The 15,081-nt window shown below is 52.3% G+C and overlaps 1 protein-coding gene across 3 annotated transcripts in view; it reads left to right on the forward strand.

The window, feature by feature from the left end:
- Positions 1–15,081, forward strand: part of PPP2R2B (protein phosphatase 2 regulatory subunit Bbeta) — a 112,168-nt gene that overhangs the window by 84,801 nt on the left and 12,286 nt on the right. For all 3 annotated transcript variants that reach the window (XM_087753666.1, XM_087753667.1, XM_087753668.1), the window contains 2 exons: positions 1,374–1,539; positions 3,940–4,052. In XM_087753666.1, coding sequence (XP_087609792.1) covers positions 1,374–1,539; positions 3,940–4,052 — 279 coding nt within the window. The remainder of the gene's footprint in view (positions 1–1,373; positions 1,540–3,939; positions 4,053–15,081) is intronic.

A 15,081-nucleotide genomic window follows, 5' to 3' on the forward strand; every position in this document is an offset into this window, starting at 1 on the left:
TGGCAGACTCCAAACTGAAAAGCTACTATTAACATAAGCAGGACCAGATTTCATCTTATAAAACACCCTCCAAAACCGCGTTGCATTTCATGCATCCTTTTGCTCTGGTTGCAGCTCTGCAGCTGGGTGTAACTTGGATCAGGCCGGCGCATTTGAGCGTGCGGCGGGTGTCCGTCTCATAGCTAACACCACCCCCAAAAACCCTCTCACACCGCCAAAATGTCTGGAAGGCATAGACGGATGAAACAGTCATGTTTCCCTTCTGAAACACTTTGCCCCAGGTGATTTTAACAAACTATTTTTGAGGTTGCAGTCTGTCCAACCTTCTGCAGGAATGGCCAGTACTCGGCCTTCAGCACGGGCGCCGTGCGGGCCCCCGCCACCCAGGAGACACCCCGCCATTTCCAAAGCCATCCTGGTTAGCTGGTCTGGCCCGGCACATGTGGAATCGCACAGTGTGAGCCGGCGGGAGCCATCCTCCCCTGTGGGTGTGTTTGCTGGAGGTGGAAGGGATGAGTCAGGCCTGGCCATGAAAAATGTCACGGTCTGATGACGGTTTTAAATTTTTCTCAAAGTTACAGCCTCAAAATTATTTCTGTATATGCTGGAGAGAACCAATCGGTTAAAGGTTACACTCATAGATGCTTCATCAACCTTTCTAGCAGTGTTTCATTTCTCATTTCTTTCTCATTTTATTATTCTATTGCTTTTCTTGAACTTTAAGCTCCCTAACGTCACACTGGGTGTATTCCATTCACGTCCTCCTTTGGAGCTGGACTGCGCTCCAGAGGACAAGTGGGGCTTCACCAGCCCAAACGCATCATTTGAGTGCGGGAAGTTCATCTCCACGATGGTTTTCATTTATTTACCTCAGCCCCATTCAGAGCCTGGTGCTGGGTGGTTCACCACGTGGGATTTGCAGAGATGTGATACCTTTATGAGCCTGAGCCACGGCATGCAGCGTCGGTTCCTGCAGAGATTGTCTCCTTTTCTTGGGTGCTTTATTCTTGCTTTTTATTTGTGCACCTGTGGGGCAAACATTGCTTATCCTGTGCTGGTGGTGTGGTACCAGCGGCTCCTCTGGGGCTGGTTTCGGTGCCCGGCAGGAGCTGGCGCTCGGTCCCAGCTGTTCACCAGGGATGGCCAGTGTGGAGGGCTCCATTCCCACGCCGTTCCTGCTCCATTCCCGCCGAACACACCAGCGTGCGGGAGCCGTCACGGCAGGAGAGGCCATGCCGTGGCTTTCAGATCTGCACTGCGTCACTGTGACCAGGCACTTACGGTCACTTAAAAAACCTTAGAGAAGTAAAGAGTCAACAGAAAATGTTCTCGCTCTCTGTGCCTCGAACTCCTCTCTGTTCCCCTTCCTGCAGAGCAAAAACCAGCCCCATCGCAGGGGAGAGTACAATGTCTACAGCACCTTCCAGAGCCACGAGCCGGAGTTCGATTACCTGAAGAGTTTGGAGATAGAGGAGAAGATCAATAAGATACGATGGCTCCCGCAGCAAAACGCAGCCTATTTCCTGCTCTCCACCAACGGTACGTGGCCGCGGCCGCGGGCAGCCCGGACCGGCTGGGCAAGCACTAGCGCTGCCGTCCCTACCACCTCGGATCCCTGGGCCCCGACAGCCAGACAGGGCCTGCTCTAAAGTGTTTCTTGGGGAAAAATACATGTCAAAAAAATGTTGACTCCCTTCAGGGTAACATGGGTGTGTCATGGCGGAGCAGCAACCTGGCCAGACCTGTCTGGCAGAGCTTGGTTCCCGTGCATGAGGTTTTGTCCTTATTTCACAGCATCCGTACTCTGCAAGGGAGGGAGGCTTTTCCTCCTGCTGACACCTTTTTTTTTTTTTTTTTTTGATCTTGGGAACTCTTTTTTTTTTTTTTTTTTTTAAGGAAAAACTGCAGCTGATTTGTTTCAATTTGCAGCTGCGTTCAGCTCAGCAGTTCCATGTTATGTTCAGATAAATATCAGGAGGATCCAGGAATATTACTTGGGATGAATGGAACCTTAAGATGGATGTGACTTAATTACTTCAGGGGAAAAGGAGGGGTCTAATTATCTTCCGTAACCAACTTACTTTGTATTATAGAATTGACTCTATTGATCATTGTAATAAAATTCAAAGACTTTTATTAAACTCATTTGGGGAGAGAATCATTGAAATGCAATGAAGATTAATTATAGAGCATAATGTTCTGTTAATTGAGTTTTTAAATAGTTTTTTGATTAACAGGGATATTATCTTTCCATTTGGGATGGTGTTTCATATGCTAGCAGGTTATCAAAATGATTCTTTTAGAAATACTCCTGTGTTATGCTGTTTCTTTTTGTTCTTACTGTTAAACTAACATTATATATAGAAACTCCCTGAAGTAAAGCAGGTTAATAAAAACAAAATTAATGGCACTCTATTGGAATTGCCGTGTAAAGGAGAAAATGAAGATGGATGATATGGTTGTGTATGAAACCTGGTGGAAGTGATGATAAACTACTGATAGTCTCTGCCAGGAGAGAGGAAAGAAAACACCATTATTCAGGATAAAACCACGTGTTCCTGGGGCTCCTCCCCTGGGGGCTTCATGGCACAGGGTGGGTGGGATGCCAGGAGGGGTCGGGGAGCTGCAGCGGCGGCATTCAGAGCTGCCTTCAGTCTGTGGTAAATGCTGGCCTCTAGGCAGTGCCTGAGTGGGGAAGGTCAGGATGACTTTTGAGTGAGTTACAGGCACCGTTTCCCCTCCTTCGGGGAGCTTTCAGGGGCGGCTTACCTCCACACGTGCTTCGCTCCTTCACAGTGCTGTTGTACCAGCCAGCTTGCTGGAACCTCGAATCGCCCATTGCTCTGCTCCACTCATTGCGTGCTGGATTTCTGCACGAACTCCACTGGAAGCAAAATTATTTGCCTTGTGGCACCCTGTGCCTGATGAGCTTTAAAGCCATGCAGAGCTCCCAGCCCCTGCTGCCGGCACGGGCGCTGCTGCAGCTGCCTCCCTGGCACCCCAGCACCTGCAGGGTGACCCCCAGCTGGAGCCACCCTCGGGCATCCCCATCCCTCCTTTCATGTTTCCTAAGGGGCTGGAGGGGCCAGCGCAGGGCTGGGTCATGGAAGGCAGCGCCTCGGCAGTGGGGGTCAGCAGGGATGGCTGGGGGTGTTCGCAGCACGAGGGTCAAAGAGGAGGAGAAATAGAGCAGCTAGCAGGGACAGGATTAGGAGAGCTGCTTCATCCTTGGTATTTAACACATTTTCAATTACTAGAAGCTAAATTAATTTGGAAATTACTCTCAAAAAGTAACCGGTGGCCCCTGGATAACCGCCATGTGAGCTAGGAGGAAAAAAATCTTATATGGGAGTCTGCTCTCAGCTGGCTTTCCAGTGGGTGTGCAGGCGTGGGGAAGCGGGGTGTGTCCGTGTGTGTGCACGAGCATGCAACATGCGCATCAGCGGCGGCGAGGAGCAGAGCAGCCACGTGTGGTGCTGGCCCGTCACTGGGACATCGGGTTCGGCCTCCCTGCGCTGCCCGAACTGCCCTGTCCTGGTGCCAGCACCTCGTCACCTCCTCTGGGGGTAACTCAGCCCTGTCACTCGCTATATCGAACGCCAGCATTCAGGGCATGACCTCTGAGGCTCTGAGCCCTGGGAAATCACTTCTCCTATTATTTCCCCATTAATCCAATAGTTCTGTTCTGTTGTTCAACCATCTCATTACATCTGGAATAAAACACACCGGCAGTAGTCTGGCAGGAACAGGAAAATTAGGGCTCTGGGGATAAAGTGCTGTGGTGACAGGTACGTCTCCTGTAACCACTTTCAGCAAGTTGCAGGTGGGGACGCAGCAGACTTTTCCCTGTTAAACCAACTGGCGTGGCCTTGGCGGGTCCGTCAGCGGGCGGCTGGGGGAGCAGCCAGCCATAACGCCCTCCACTCTCCTTCCCCCCAGATAAGACTGTGAAGCTATGGAAGGTCAGCGAGCGGGACAAGAGACCGGAAGGATACAATCTCAAGGATGAGGATGGCCGTCTCCGAGACCCCTCCATGATCACCATGCTACGGGTGAGTGCAGGGAGACCAAGGCTGCCAAGGAGCCTTTCTCTTCAGGGTCTTGGATGAAAATCGCTGCCGGTGTCACCTGCGTGCCGCATTACCGGTAATGCCCTCGTGACGCGGCAGGTCAGTGTCGGAGGGCAGGGGGGTGCTCCTTTTCTCGGAGGCCGGTGCTTTGGCTGGTGTGCGGGCATGGCAGTGGAGGAGGGAGCTGCTGCCGGAGCGGTGCCTAGGCTGTGCCGACTCTGGGCAGGTGTGCCGCAAAGCACCGTGTTTCGTCTCATGGCGGGTACCCCAGTGCCACGGTGCTGCTGCTGCAGCGCCCTCCGTGCCCGTCCCGGCGAGGAGGCAGTTAATGAGCTCTCCCTTCTTAGTGCATTCGCAATCGCAACTTCTGCTTCGGGAGCATAAGTACTTTCTCTAAATGAGTTTTCCTCCCAGCCTAAGGAGATTAAAACCGTCCTCCCGAATCAAATGTAAACACCTAAGGCTACGTTTTCCATTTACTGCAAGGGGCATGGATGCACAGACCCCATTAAAGCAGCTGCCCCTACACCCTGGGAGCATGTCTGTCCCGGGAGCGCACCTGGCCAGCAGTGCTGGCACATTTGCTCTTCCCCCAGTGCTGCCCTGGGATAGCTGTTTATGATCTTTAATTTGCATATAAAGAGCCAGCTCCGGCCCGCGGCGGTGTATGCCCTGTTAATTCAATCAGAGCTCACCCTGTGCCCCCGGGGAGCTCCGGCAGCTCTGGCAGTGAGTACAGGCAGCGGGTACAGGCAGCGCTTGGAGCCCCTGAGCATGTGGGCTCCAGCCTGGCACCTTCTGCGGGAGCAGGTCCCTTGGCCTCTCCCAGCAGTGAGCAGGGTACTCCTCTGCAAATGGGGAGAAGCTGTGCTCCCCTCTGCTTGATATTAGAGCAGAGACAGACAATAACTCCTTTAACCCGTGGGCCTAGAAGTGCCAAGTATGCAGTAATTTTGTCATGACATTAATCAGACCAGACTAGCTTGTAATTTATTAACATCCTGTCAGAATTTGCATTTTGAGTACTTGGGGGTTTTGTATTTATATATATAAAATTGTTGCTATGATTACCCTTGGCTCACTTTTATGGCTTCCAGTTCCACTGCAGATGAAGCCATTGAGAACCCCAGACAGGTAGTTAATTCTCGTCTCCGTACTGAGTTGCTCCTGGTGGCTGGCAGGCATTTTTCTTTACTGAGCAAGAAAACATTTTATTTCATGTATATATGTATCTGCTGTCATGTTTCAGGCGGCATTTCCAGCCTAATATGCTGTTACCTAGACAGCCTGTTGGAGGAGTTTGCTCGGGATCTGGATGTCGGAGCTGGGGTTATCAACCCTCTGCAGGGCTGGGAGGCAGGTTTCAAAAAGACAACAGTGCTAAGGGCTGTTACACCAGTTAGTGCTTCCTTCTCTGGCTAAACGCCCTGGAAAAGCCCTGGGTTTACCGAGGAAATATGGGTCGCAGTTTCGCCTTGGTCTGCTGTCTCGGTGCCTGTGCCGAGCTCTGCTGCTGTCGGTGTCGGTGTCTGTCCTGTGCCCGGGGGCCTCCTGCACACCCTAACACACTGCTGGAAACCACGCAAAACAGCACCTGCAAGGTCAGCGTTGTCAAAGGAGCAATTTTTGAATATTGATTTATTTTTATTTCTAGCATATTCTTTAAGAACATTGAATTTCTTGGGGAAGTAAAGCAGCTCAAGTCCAGGGTAAATGTGATGCGTATTTCTTTTTTTTTTCCAACACAAACTGTATTAAAACTGCCAAAACATCAGTGTAACCTTTTAAGCAAAATACTTAATTATGGGAACACTGAGTTTTGACATTTTGAAATGAAACTTTTTGGTCTTTTGATAATGCATTTTTATCTTTTGGGTTGACCTGGCTATCGGCTCTGTAGATGTCACGACATCCGTCTCACCTGCGGTGGCCACCAGCTGGTCAGACCTGCGCTAGCAGGCATGGGGAGCGCAGAGTGACATGTGCTGCAGCCCCATCTGCCCAGACCCGCTGGTGGGTTCCCCCTTGCCTGGGCGAGGGGAGGCCACAAGGAGCACGGCAGGTGGCCCTGGGCGAGGGGAGGCCACGAGGAGCACAGCGGGTGGCCCTGGGCGAGTGGCACTGCGTCCTCTCCTGCACGTGGTGCTGGCTCTGCCGCCCTCCCCGTGGCAGTGTTCGCGTTGGCTTTGCAGTGCTGTGTGTGCCCCAGGGCTTAACGCTGTCTTTTAGCTGTTCCTCCTCCTTCTCTTACCTGTGTTGCAGACACCGGGGTGAGAAGAACAAGCAGCCTGTGTGTGTTTGCTTGGGGGCGGGCGCAGGGTGGATGCAGGAGTGCCGAGCTGGTGGGTCAGGCTCCCATCCCCGGACCTGCCTCTGCACTCCCCTGTCTGCTCCCAGTGTGCCAGTGGGAAGCGGCTGCCGATTGATTGGAGCCTGTGATGAGGGTAATGACATCTCGGCGGGGCGCACGGGCAATGTGGTTATGAAAATAAATAAATAATCGTCGTGCTTATCTTCGCTATTGATTGTTGGTGTGAGCTGATTGTGTTTGACCGCATCCTGGCACTTGAATTGGCAACGACAGGGCTGAAGCGGAGACAAAAATCAACCCGGGTGTTTTTGCAAGCGCTCAACCTGAGGTTACACCATCCAGCCCATCCATCACTGCTGGTGCCCAGCGGGGCATCCCTGAGGAGGGGCAGGGATGCAGAGTTGCTGCCAGCGTGGCCGGTGCCGAGTCCGGCCCTGGGCGGTGCAGTGCCGGCGATTTCCCGAGGATGTGGGCCAGACCCGCAGCGTACGGGGGCCGTGTTTGGGGTGGGGGCAGCCAGCCCATCCCACCGGGCACCCACCTGCCCCGTCCCTGCTCACCCCAGGAGCACCCCTGCACTGCCGGGGTGGATGGAGGCGGCAGCAGTCGCTGGAGCTTGTCAGGGAAGGAGGGAATTGTGATTTATTTTTTCCCTGTAGAAAGTCATACTGAGAAATCAGAGAACTGGAACACTATTTATTGGAGTCCACTGTCTGCCTCGAAACTTCAGCCTTCGTTTTACTTTCAGTCCATTTATTGCCAGTAGCAGCTTGATGCCATATGGCTGGAGGAGTTTGCTACCTGGGTGTCTTCCCTTGCACTACGAGATAAGGCACTGCGATTCCCCGCTCTCGGGCGAGCAGCCCCGCGGGAACGTACGGCTCCTGCTTCACGGCAACGGGAAGAGGTAAAACACGATGTAAGTGCTCAGTATTATGGTTATTAGTATCTGCCTGTGCAACGCCTGCTGTCCCTGAGGATGGAAGATTGAGGAATCTTCCGCCAGCCCTGGTTTGATCTAATGTTTTGATGATTTTACTTAGACAGATATTTACATAGCTGTAACCATTTTGCTGCAGCTTGGTGTTATCTTTGACGTTTAATTGTCCTGTGATGCTCATGCTTTGGAGTAAAGCCGCATCCATCCACAGTTTAATTTTCAACCACAGACAAGCAAAAAAGGGTTTTAAAAGCACCTTGGTGCAATCATCTCTTACTCATTTGTCGGAATGGTTTAAATGTACTTGATGAGCATTGTTCTCTGAGGAATTTCTAACCCACATAGTGCAAAAGGAATATTTAACTCTGCTCAGACTGTAAAGTAAGGCTTTTGCTGTCATTAAAAGAGCTCTGCTTATTTGGATAGCCCCCAGTCTAATAGCTACAGCCCTTCGGCCTCATTTAACAGCCTCCGTGAGCTCTCGAGTGCCGCTCAGTGTACAGCCATACCTACGCCGTGGGATGTGTGCAGGAAATAATTAACACAAATAATATCCAGGGCTTAAATCTTTTTAAATAGAGAATGTGTTTGCTTTGATCCCTCACAGCACGAGTCAGATGGCAGTGAAGCACCGGTGTGCAGCCTCCCACCGGTACCGTCCCCGCCACGGGAGGAGGAGGCTGCGGGCACCCAGGTGCTGTGTGTGGCAAGACACTGTCTGTGCCTCTGATGAGCAAAATGGGGGGAATGGGCTGGGAAGACAGCTCCTGGGCCTCTCTTTGCTATGGAGAGGGTCTGATCTTTACATTGTTTAAAGAGAAGAAGCAGCAGGAGGGTGTGCTGCCAGCGCTGCCTTGGCACGTAACGCCTCAGCTCCAAGTACCACAGGGACGGCCTTCGGCCTCCCTGATGTGCTGGGTGGAGGCTGCTGCTGATGGATGTTCTTGTGTCTGTGTCAGGCCACTGTGTGTTCTCAAGCCAGGCTGGGATTTCTTACTCCACTGAGTCCCCTGCTCCTGAGCTACACCTACAGCGGGGAGAGCAGCCGGGGCTGGCGGGGGCTCTGGTCTGGGGCTCTCAGGAGGGGCTGCTGCTGCCTCCCCTCCTCTGTCCCAGGGAAACCCTAGGAGCTCAGATACCATTTGGGAGCAACTTTCCCTGCCCTGGGCAGCTGGTCTCTGCCCCAAGCACTTTAAAATGTTGGTAAGTACGGAAGCACCCTGCAAACTGGCTGGGTTGCACCTAATGAGCCCAGGGACCAGTTGCTCTGGGCAGCAGGGTCGTGCCTCACCCAGGTTATTAAGGACTCAGGAGGTTGCTGTGGTACAGAGGATGGTTTGCTGTGGTCTCCCCTGGACACCTCCCTGGGTGAGGAATGACCCTCCCAGGCCAAGTGCACGGTGGGTGCGATGAGCAGGTGCATCGATGCGCCCAGTTCTTGGTGTTTGTAGCTGTCACAAATCTCTCTCTGAGTAAGAGCTACCACTTCACTCTCTCAATTCCAGCAACATTCATCATAAATTCTGTTTTATATCTCCCGTTTTGCCAAAGCACTCAGATTTCTTGGCCCCTGGGCGCAGTTTCTTGGGGAGGCTGTGCTGTGTTCCCGCTGCATCCAATGCACCTGGCGGGCAGCCCCAGAGCGGGGCTGTGTGACGGGAGAGGGAGAGGATGGGGGGTGCTTCGGAGAAGGGCTGCTGTGCTGCTGCATTTCTGCCCCAGCAAAGAGATTTGTCTGTCTTTTCCTTGTATACATTCTCCAAAGCATTATCATTTAAATGACAATGTAATGTGAAACATTTGGCATTTTTGGCTATAAAATGCACGTGGCAGAACTAATCAATTTCAAATGATCGTCATCAAACCATTGCCACAGAAATTAAAAAAAAAAAAAGGATTTTCCCATTTTCATTAGTCACATTTTTCTAAAGCAGCTCAGTGTGTAATACTTGCATGCTCGGCTGCCCTTTGCTAGCCTGGCCTCTCTGCCCGAGCTAGGCAGCACCGAGCTCACCGCCACGCAGTGCCATCTCTGGGAAGGCAGCGTGCTGGTCTGGGACATGCTGGGGACCTGTGTGGTTACTGGCTTGGAGGCATTCGATTTTTGTCGCTCTTGAAGCAAGACCTTGTATGAAGAAGGAAGGGCTTGGCCGCTGAGGCATGGCCAGTCTGCAGGGCTCGGGCTCCGAAGTCACCGTGGAGGTAACCGTGGTTCCCCCAGGGACGGGCAGCGCCAGCGCCTCGCGCCACGGCTGCGGGGTGCAGGAGGACCTGGCTGGGCGTGGGGACGGGGCGCTCGTGGCACGGCCGCAGCGAGTCTGCAGAGCGGGGGCTCCCCTCTGGCCGAGCCAGCGGCAGCACCCAGCCCGCCAGCGTGCACCGCCTGCACCTCTGCAGATGCTGGAAAACAAATGGAGGAGCTCGTTTTGCTGCTGCTTTTCTCATTTTTTTGTTTTTCCCAGGTCATGAGTTGAATTCTTTCTTTTCTGGTGAAAACTCATTGTTTGTCCTTTTAATATTTGTAAACTCACCTTGAAATGCTGATGACCAGAACTGACCTTTCAGATATTTTTGTTCATCTCTTTTTTCCACAGCAATTACACTGCTGGTATCTGTGTCTAGACATACTGTAAAAACAAGGTGCTGGGCAGAATTATCAAACAGGTTTGGATTGCTTTGCATTTGTGTTCGGTAACATGGCTGTGCTTCTACATACTTACCCTAGGAAAAGTAGGAAAATTGTAAACTGCTAGGTGGGATTTTACTGATACTGGCTCTTTTTCAGTGGGAGAAATAAGTTTAAAAAATATTTTCTCAATCAATCACATCTTTAAGGAGAATGCAATTCTAATGAGATTTGCGTGAAGAGTTCAAGATTTTTAACTTCAGATAAGAAAAACGTTCTGTTTGTTCTTTGAGGTTTCTGCAAACTTATTTCAGAATTTAGGTACAGATGGTGAACGTAATCCTGGAGTGGAATAACTGAACTAGGACAAATTCTCAGTTACAAACAAAAAAAAATCCTATCATGCTATAAAAAACATACAAAGAATGGGAAATCTGGGATGATTTGGGCTGTATGTGGAACGACACTTGCAGTCAATGCTGAGCCTTGCCCTAAAATCCCTTCCTGAACTGGCCCTGGTTTTTTTTGGCGGGGGAGGTATTTGTGTCGATGGCCCAAACAGTTGGCCCACGTGGACTAACTTCAGGCTTTGAACTCCTTGGTGCCGATGCAGCAGAGCCCAGCAGATGCTCCTGCAACTCAGCCCCCGTTGCGGCAGGGACCTGCTGCTCACAAATGGCTCTCGTTGGCTTCTGCGGGGGCATCCAAGTGGGGACAGAAGGACGATAGCCCCGCTTCTGCCCTGCTGCAGAGCTGAGGGCCCCGGGAGGGGGCCCGGGGCAGGCGGTGCAGGGACCTGCCGCCTGCTCCTGTGGTGCTGTGGCCCTCGCCCACTCCCATGGTGCGGCGCAGGCTTGGTGCGCAGCCGGGTACGGTGGCACACCTTCTCCGCCTCCAGCTCACTTCTGCAGCTGCGGGTGTGTGCTGAGTGCCTGCCAGTGCTGGCTGCACCATCCTCCCTGCAGACCTGGTGTCCGTGGTCCACCCCCTGCTCCTGGCCCCCCAGCTGGGACCCAGACCCTTTTGGGGCAGCCTTCACCTTTTGGACCTGCAGTCATGAAGGTGGATCTTCAGTTGGCAGCAAGTCTGTGCCTGCATTTCACTGAATGAAAAAAGGCTCAGTGACAGGCAACAGAAGAACCGGTGTTAGTGGGATGCTTAGCAGGGAGGGAGATGTCTAAGGAAAAGAGATGAAACCAGAAGCTCTGTCAGCTACATGGACCAGTGATGAGATAGCGGGTTTATCCTCCCAGAGGAAGGTACCTTCCACACTTCATGGGGAAGGTCCAATAAGACAAAATCCTGAAGAGCATGAAATTGTCGGTCTGCCATGAAAACAGCATTTGATGCACATTGTGTCTGCAAAATACTAATCTGCAGGCAGCGTTGGCCAGCTATAGAATATGCCTTTTGTAGGTAAGAAATAAATGCTGGGGAGCACATTCAGAGGGGCTCAGCTGCTGGAGTAGGTGAAGAACCTTGCTGGATTTATCGCCAAGCAGCTAGCTCTGCTCTCTGATTTGCCAGGAACTGGATTACGTTTTCCTTCTTGCAAACCCAAGGCTAGGGTTAATCTGGGCTTCGGCTATGACTAATCCCACTTGGCCAAATCCCACCAGCTCACCAAGGCAGCGCTTGTGCGGAGCAGGGGCGGGTGGGCTGGCGGGAGTGGGGCTACATCTGGCCGGCCGCACTGGTACTGTCTCCACTGCCGCTCAGCTTGTGCCGGGAAGGGCAGAGCTTGTCTGGCTGTAAATGTAAGTGGAGAGAGGAAAGCTCAGCCCTGTCCGCTGGTTTACAGCATCGTGGTTAGATGCGAGCGCTGCCATACACGCCGAGCAGGCCGCAGTGGGAGCTGCTCAGCAGCTGCCGTTCCAGCCGCTGCGCTGCCAGGCTGACCTGCTGCCGGTCCCGCTGCATGTAGTGGGTAATTGCAGAGCTTCGACTGCAGTTGAGGCTGAGTCTTGGTAACCCAAGATGAGGTGGGGACTGGATAGACACCTAAATGGATTATTTATTCTTTTTTTTTTTTTTAATGGCTATTACTCTGGGTCAGATTTGTATCTCAGCGTAAGTCCAGCATGGCTCCATTGTGCTAAGAGGATTTCCATGGAGGTGTCTGAGAGCAAAACCTCCTTCTCCATTACACAGAAGTGGGTGTGTGCTCCCAATGCTGACAAGTCTGCGGTCGCCCTCTCCCTTGTCTGCCCGTGGCCAGGAGACTGCAGGGGCGGCTGCAGGACCCGCAGCCGGGCGATGCTGGGGCGTGGGAGCAGCTTTCTGGACCAGAGGCGGTATCGTTGCTTTGCTTGTCTGCACCGGGCTTTCCCTTCATGAGCCAGCCCTGTCAAATTCACACCCTTCAGGGATTTTTAGCCTCCAGCATGTCCTGTGAGAAGGATTCCCAGCAGCGCTTTTGCCTTGTGTGTAAGGTGGTTGAGTCCCATCTCCCTGCGGGGCTGTGCTGGGGGCTTCATGCCACCAGTCTGACCCCCAGTGACGGGCAGCTCCAACCCGGCACACATTGGACTTGTGCTTGTGAGACCATGTCGTCCCGGAGCTTAGGCCTTAATCTCTTTCCCCTGTATATTGACTTGAATTTTGAAAACATTGCATGCCATATAGCACCTTTGGGCAGAGGACGAGGTTTTCCTGGGAAACACCAAATCTGTGCACCTCTTCAGGCCACGTCCATCACAGAACCGTAAATGATGAGGAGAAGCTCTGCCACACGAAGCTTGTCCCCCAGGAAAAGGGAGCATGTGGTGACAGTCAACATGACAGACATTGAAAGGGGGAAACCTGATGGGAACGGGGGACAAAGTAGCGAAGCGGCAGCAATTACTGACATCGCGTTACCTGCGCCGTGGGCCTTCGCTCGGCAGCTGCAGGTGGCAGGAGGAAACACAGCACTGGTGGTGGGAAGGGACCAGGGCACACCGGCTCCCTCCACCCCCAAACCACAGAGAAAATGAATTTTACAGCTGAAGGGAGGATTAGTGCCTCATTAACTCAGGAAAGGGGAAGCCTTCGCCAAACAAGGAGAGAGCAATTGAGCGTCATGTGCGCTTTGAATGCGTGGGACTGGCTCTTTTGCAGGGGGTGCCTGCTAAAGGCAGGAAGAAAAATTAAGACATATTTTGTTTTAAATGAAAAATGACTGGTATTCCCCCCCCCTTCCTGAAAACAGAAAGTAATTTAATTTATTAGTGGTTTATTTTATTTGACAGCCTTTCTATGTACTTGATGCGGTTTGTTACACTGAATTACCCTTTAATAATGGGTATATATAATACCAGAGCCTGCCCTGCAGGTTGGCTCCGTAATTGAAGAAGGGATGCACTGAGGAGGTCTGTGTGCTGTTGAGGATTGCCATGGCAATGCTGGTGGGAGCCGGCTGGTTTAAGCAGACACTGGCTTGGAGTCTGTGTGCTTCCAAAAAACAAAAAAATACCAAGGTTCAGTTGCTGTCATGTTGCCCCATTTGTTGGGTGCTTTCTCTTCACCGTCGCTGACCGCTGCTGCCCTGAGCCGCTCCCTGCCTGCCCAGCTGGGCTCAGCACGGTGTGGCTGCAGCAGCCGGAGCGGTCTGTGGGGTCTTCCCTCAGACCACCCTTTCTTTTCCTTTATTGTACGTTAAGCAGAAATGTGATGCGGGTGTCGGTCAGCCGCTGGAACAGGTCCCTGGGGCGCTGGGAGTTGCATTGCTGCAGACCAGGCAGCGTGCTAGGAAAGATGCAGCCAAGACGCAGCCAAGAACAGACCCGTGGTGGTGAGGAATGAGCAGGATGAGCAGAGAGAGGGAGACAGAAGGATCTTCTCTGCCTGTGATTCACATGTCGGCGAGGGCATGCGTCAGTGCCGGCACTGGGGTCGAGCCATCGGCACAGACTCCCATCAGCCTCCCCCACGGTGGTGGTGTTTCCAGCCAGCTTCAGGGCAGGCTTAAGCGGAGGAGAGATTAAACCCAGGCCAGGGCCCAGCCTGCGCTGGGCAGCTTCTCCCCTTGGCCATCCTTCTGCTGCAAGATTTCTGCTGTCATGGGATGAGATCCCCAAGCCGATGTGTGCTCCCAGCGCATTCCTGGCTGCTCCTACCTCAAAATGTCAGTGCTTTCAGGTTTAAATACTTATCATTGATACCCTTAAGCAAAAGCTCACAGCATGTGCTGAGAAGGGGCATGGACGCTTGCTGTTTTCCATATTCCAGTGCAGATTCTTGCCACCATAGCAGATGATAAATCCTGCCTTAACAAAATACTCATGGATGACCAGGTTTGTTCCTCTCATGGGGTTTCACCTGGTGACAGACCAAGTTCCAGATACAAAAACTCCCCAGAATTTGTCTCTGAAGTGACACTTGGAGAATTTTCTTGGCTGAGGAGTTTGTCTTAGCTCTGTGGTTGTGAGTAGCTGCCATATAAGAATCGGGTAGGGAATTGTGCTGGGGCGCTGGAAGTTGCAGATGGCCACGCTGCTGTGGCTCAGACCCGGATTGCCCTGGTTGCTTCACACTGCAGTGCGCGCTGCTGGGCTCCGGATGGGGACGGGGACTGGCCTGGGGTTTGACCATGAGGTATGGTCGGGATGCACAGCATCCTCTCGCTGAGTGAAATCCTCTACTGCATTCTTTGCTGTACTTATTTTTGTGCCTGGCGAGGCCTGGTGTAACCATTGAACCCTTTCCCTTACCACAACTGTCATGTTTCCAGCAGTCTGAATGACAGGCGGTTCCTGTAATCCCTGAGCAAAACGCGAGCCTCCGTCCCCAGATGGCTGAGCAGAGTCCTTCAGCAGCAAACGATGCATCATTGACTGTGTCAGGCTGAATTAGCAGGCAGGCTCGTCACATTAAGCTCAGGCTCTGAGCTGGCAGTCGCTGTGCTCTAGTGTCACTCGAGCTGGCTGTCACACTCCCGTCCCCACCTCTGTAGCCATGGGAAATCTCTTTGGGCAGCACACAGATAATATACACAGTAATGAAGTAGCTTGAGGGAATAGCTTACTGGCAAACAGGAGCACAGACTGACACCTTTCTAGTGTATTAAGTTGCCTTAAGAGCATTTTGTCTGAAGTTATTACTTACACTGCTCCTTGTAAACACTGTTATCGCTGCATCTCTCCATCCTCTGATG

Source organism: Nipponia nippon, unplaced genomic scaffold, assembly GCF_047370975.1.
Source record: "Nipponia nippon isolate SJK-2023a ecotype South Korea unplaced genomic scaffold, ASM4737097v1 scaffold_17, whole genome shotgun sequence".
Taxonomy (NCBI): domain Eukaryota; kingdom Metazoa; phylum Chordata; class Aves; order Pelecaniformes; family Threskiornithidae; genus Nipponia; species Nipponia nippon.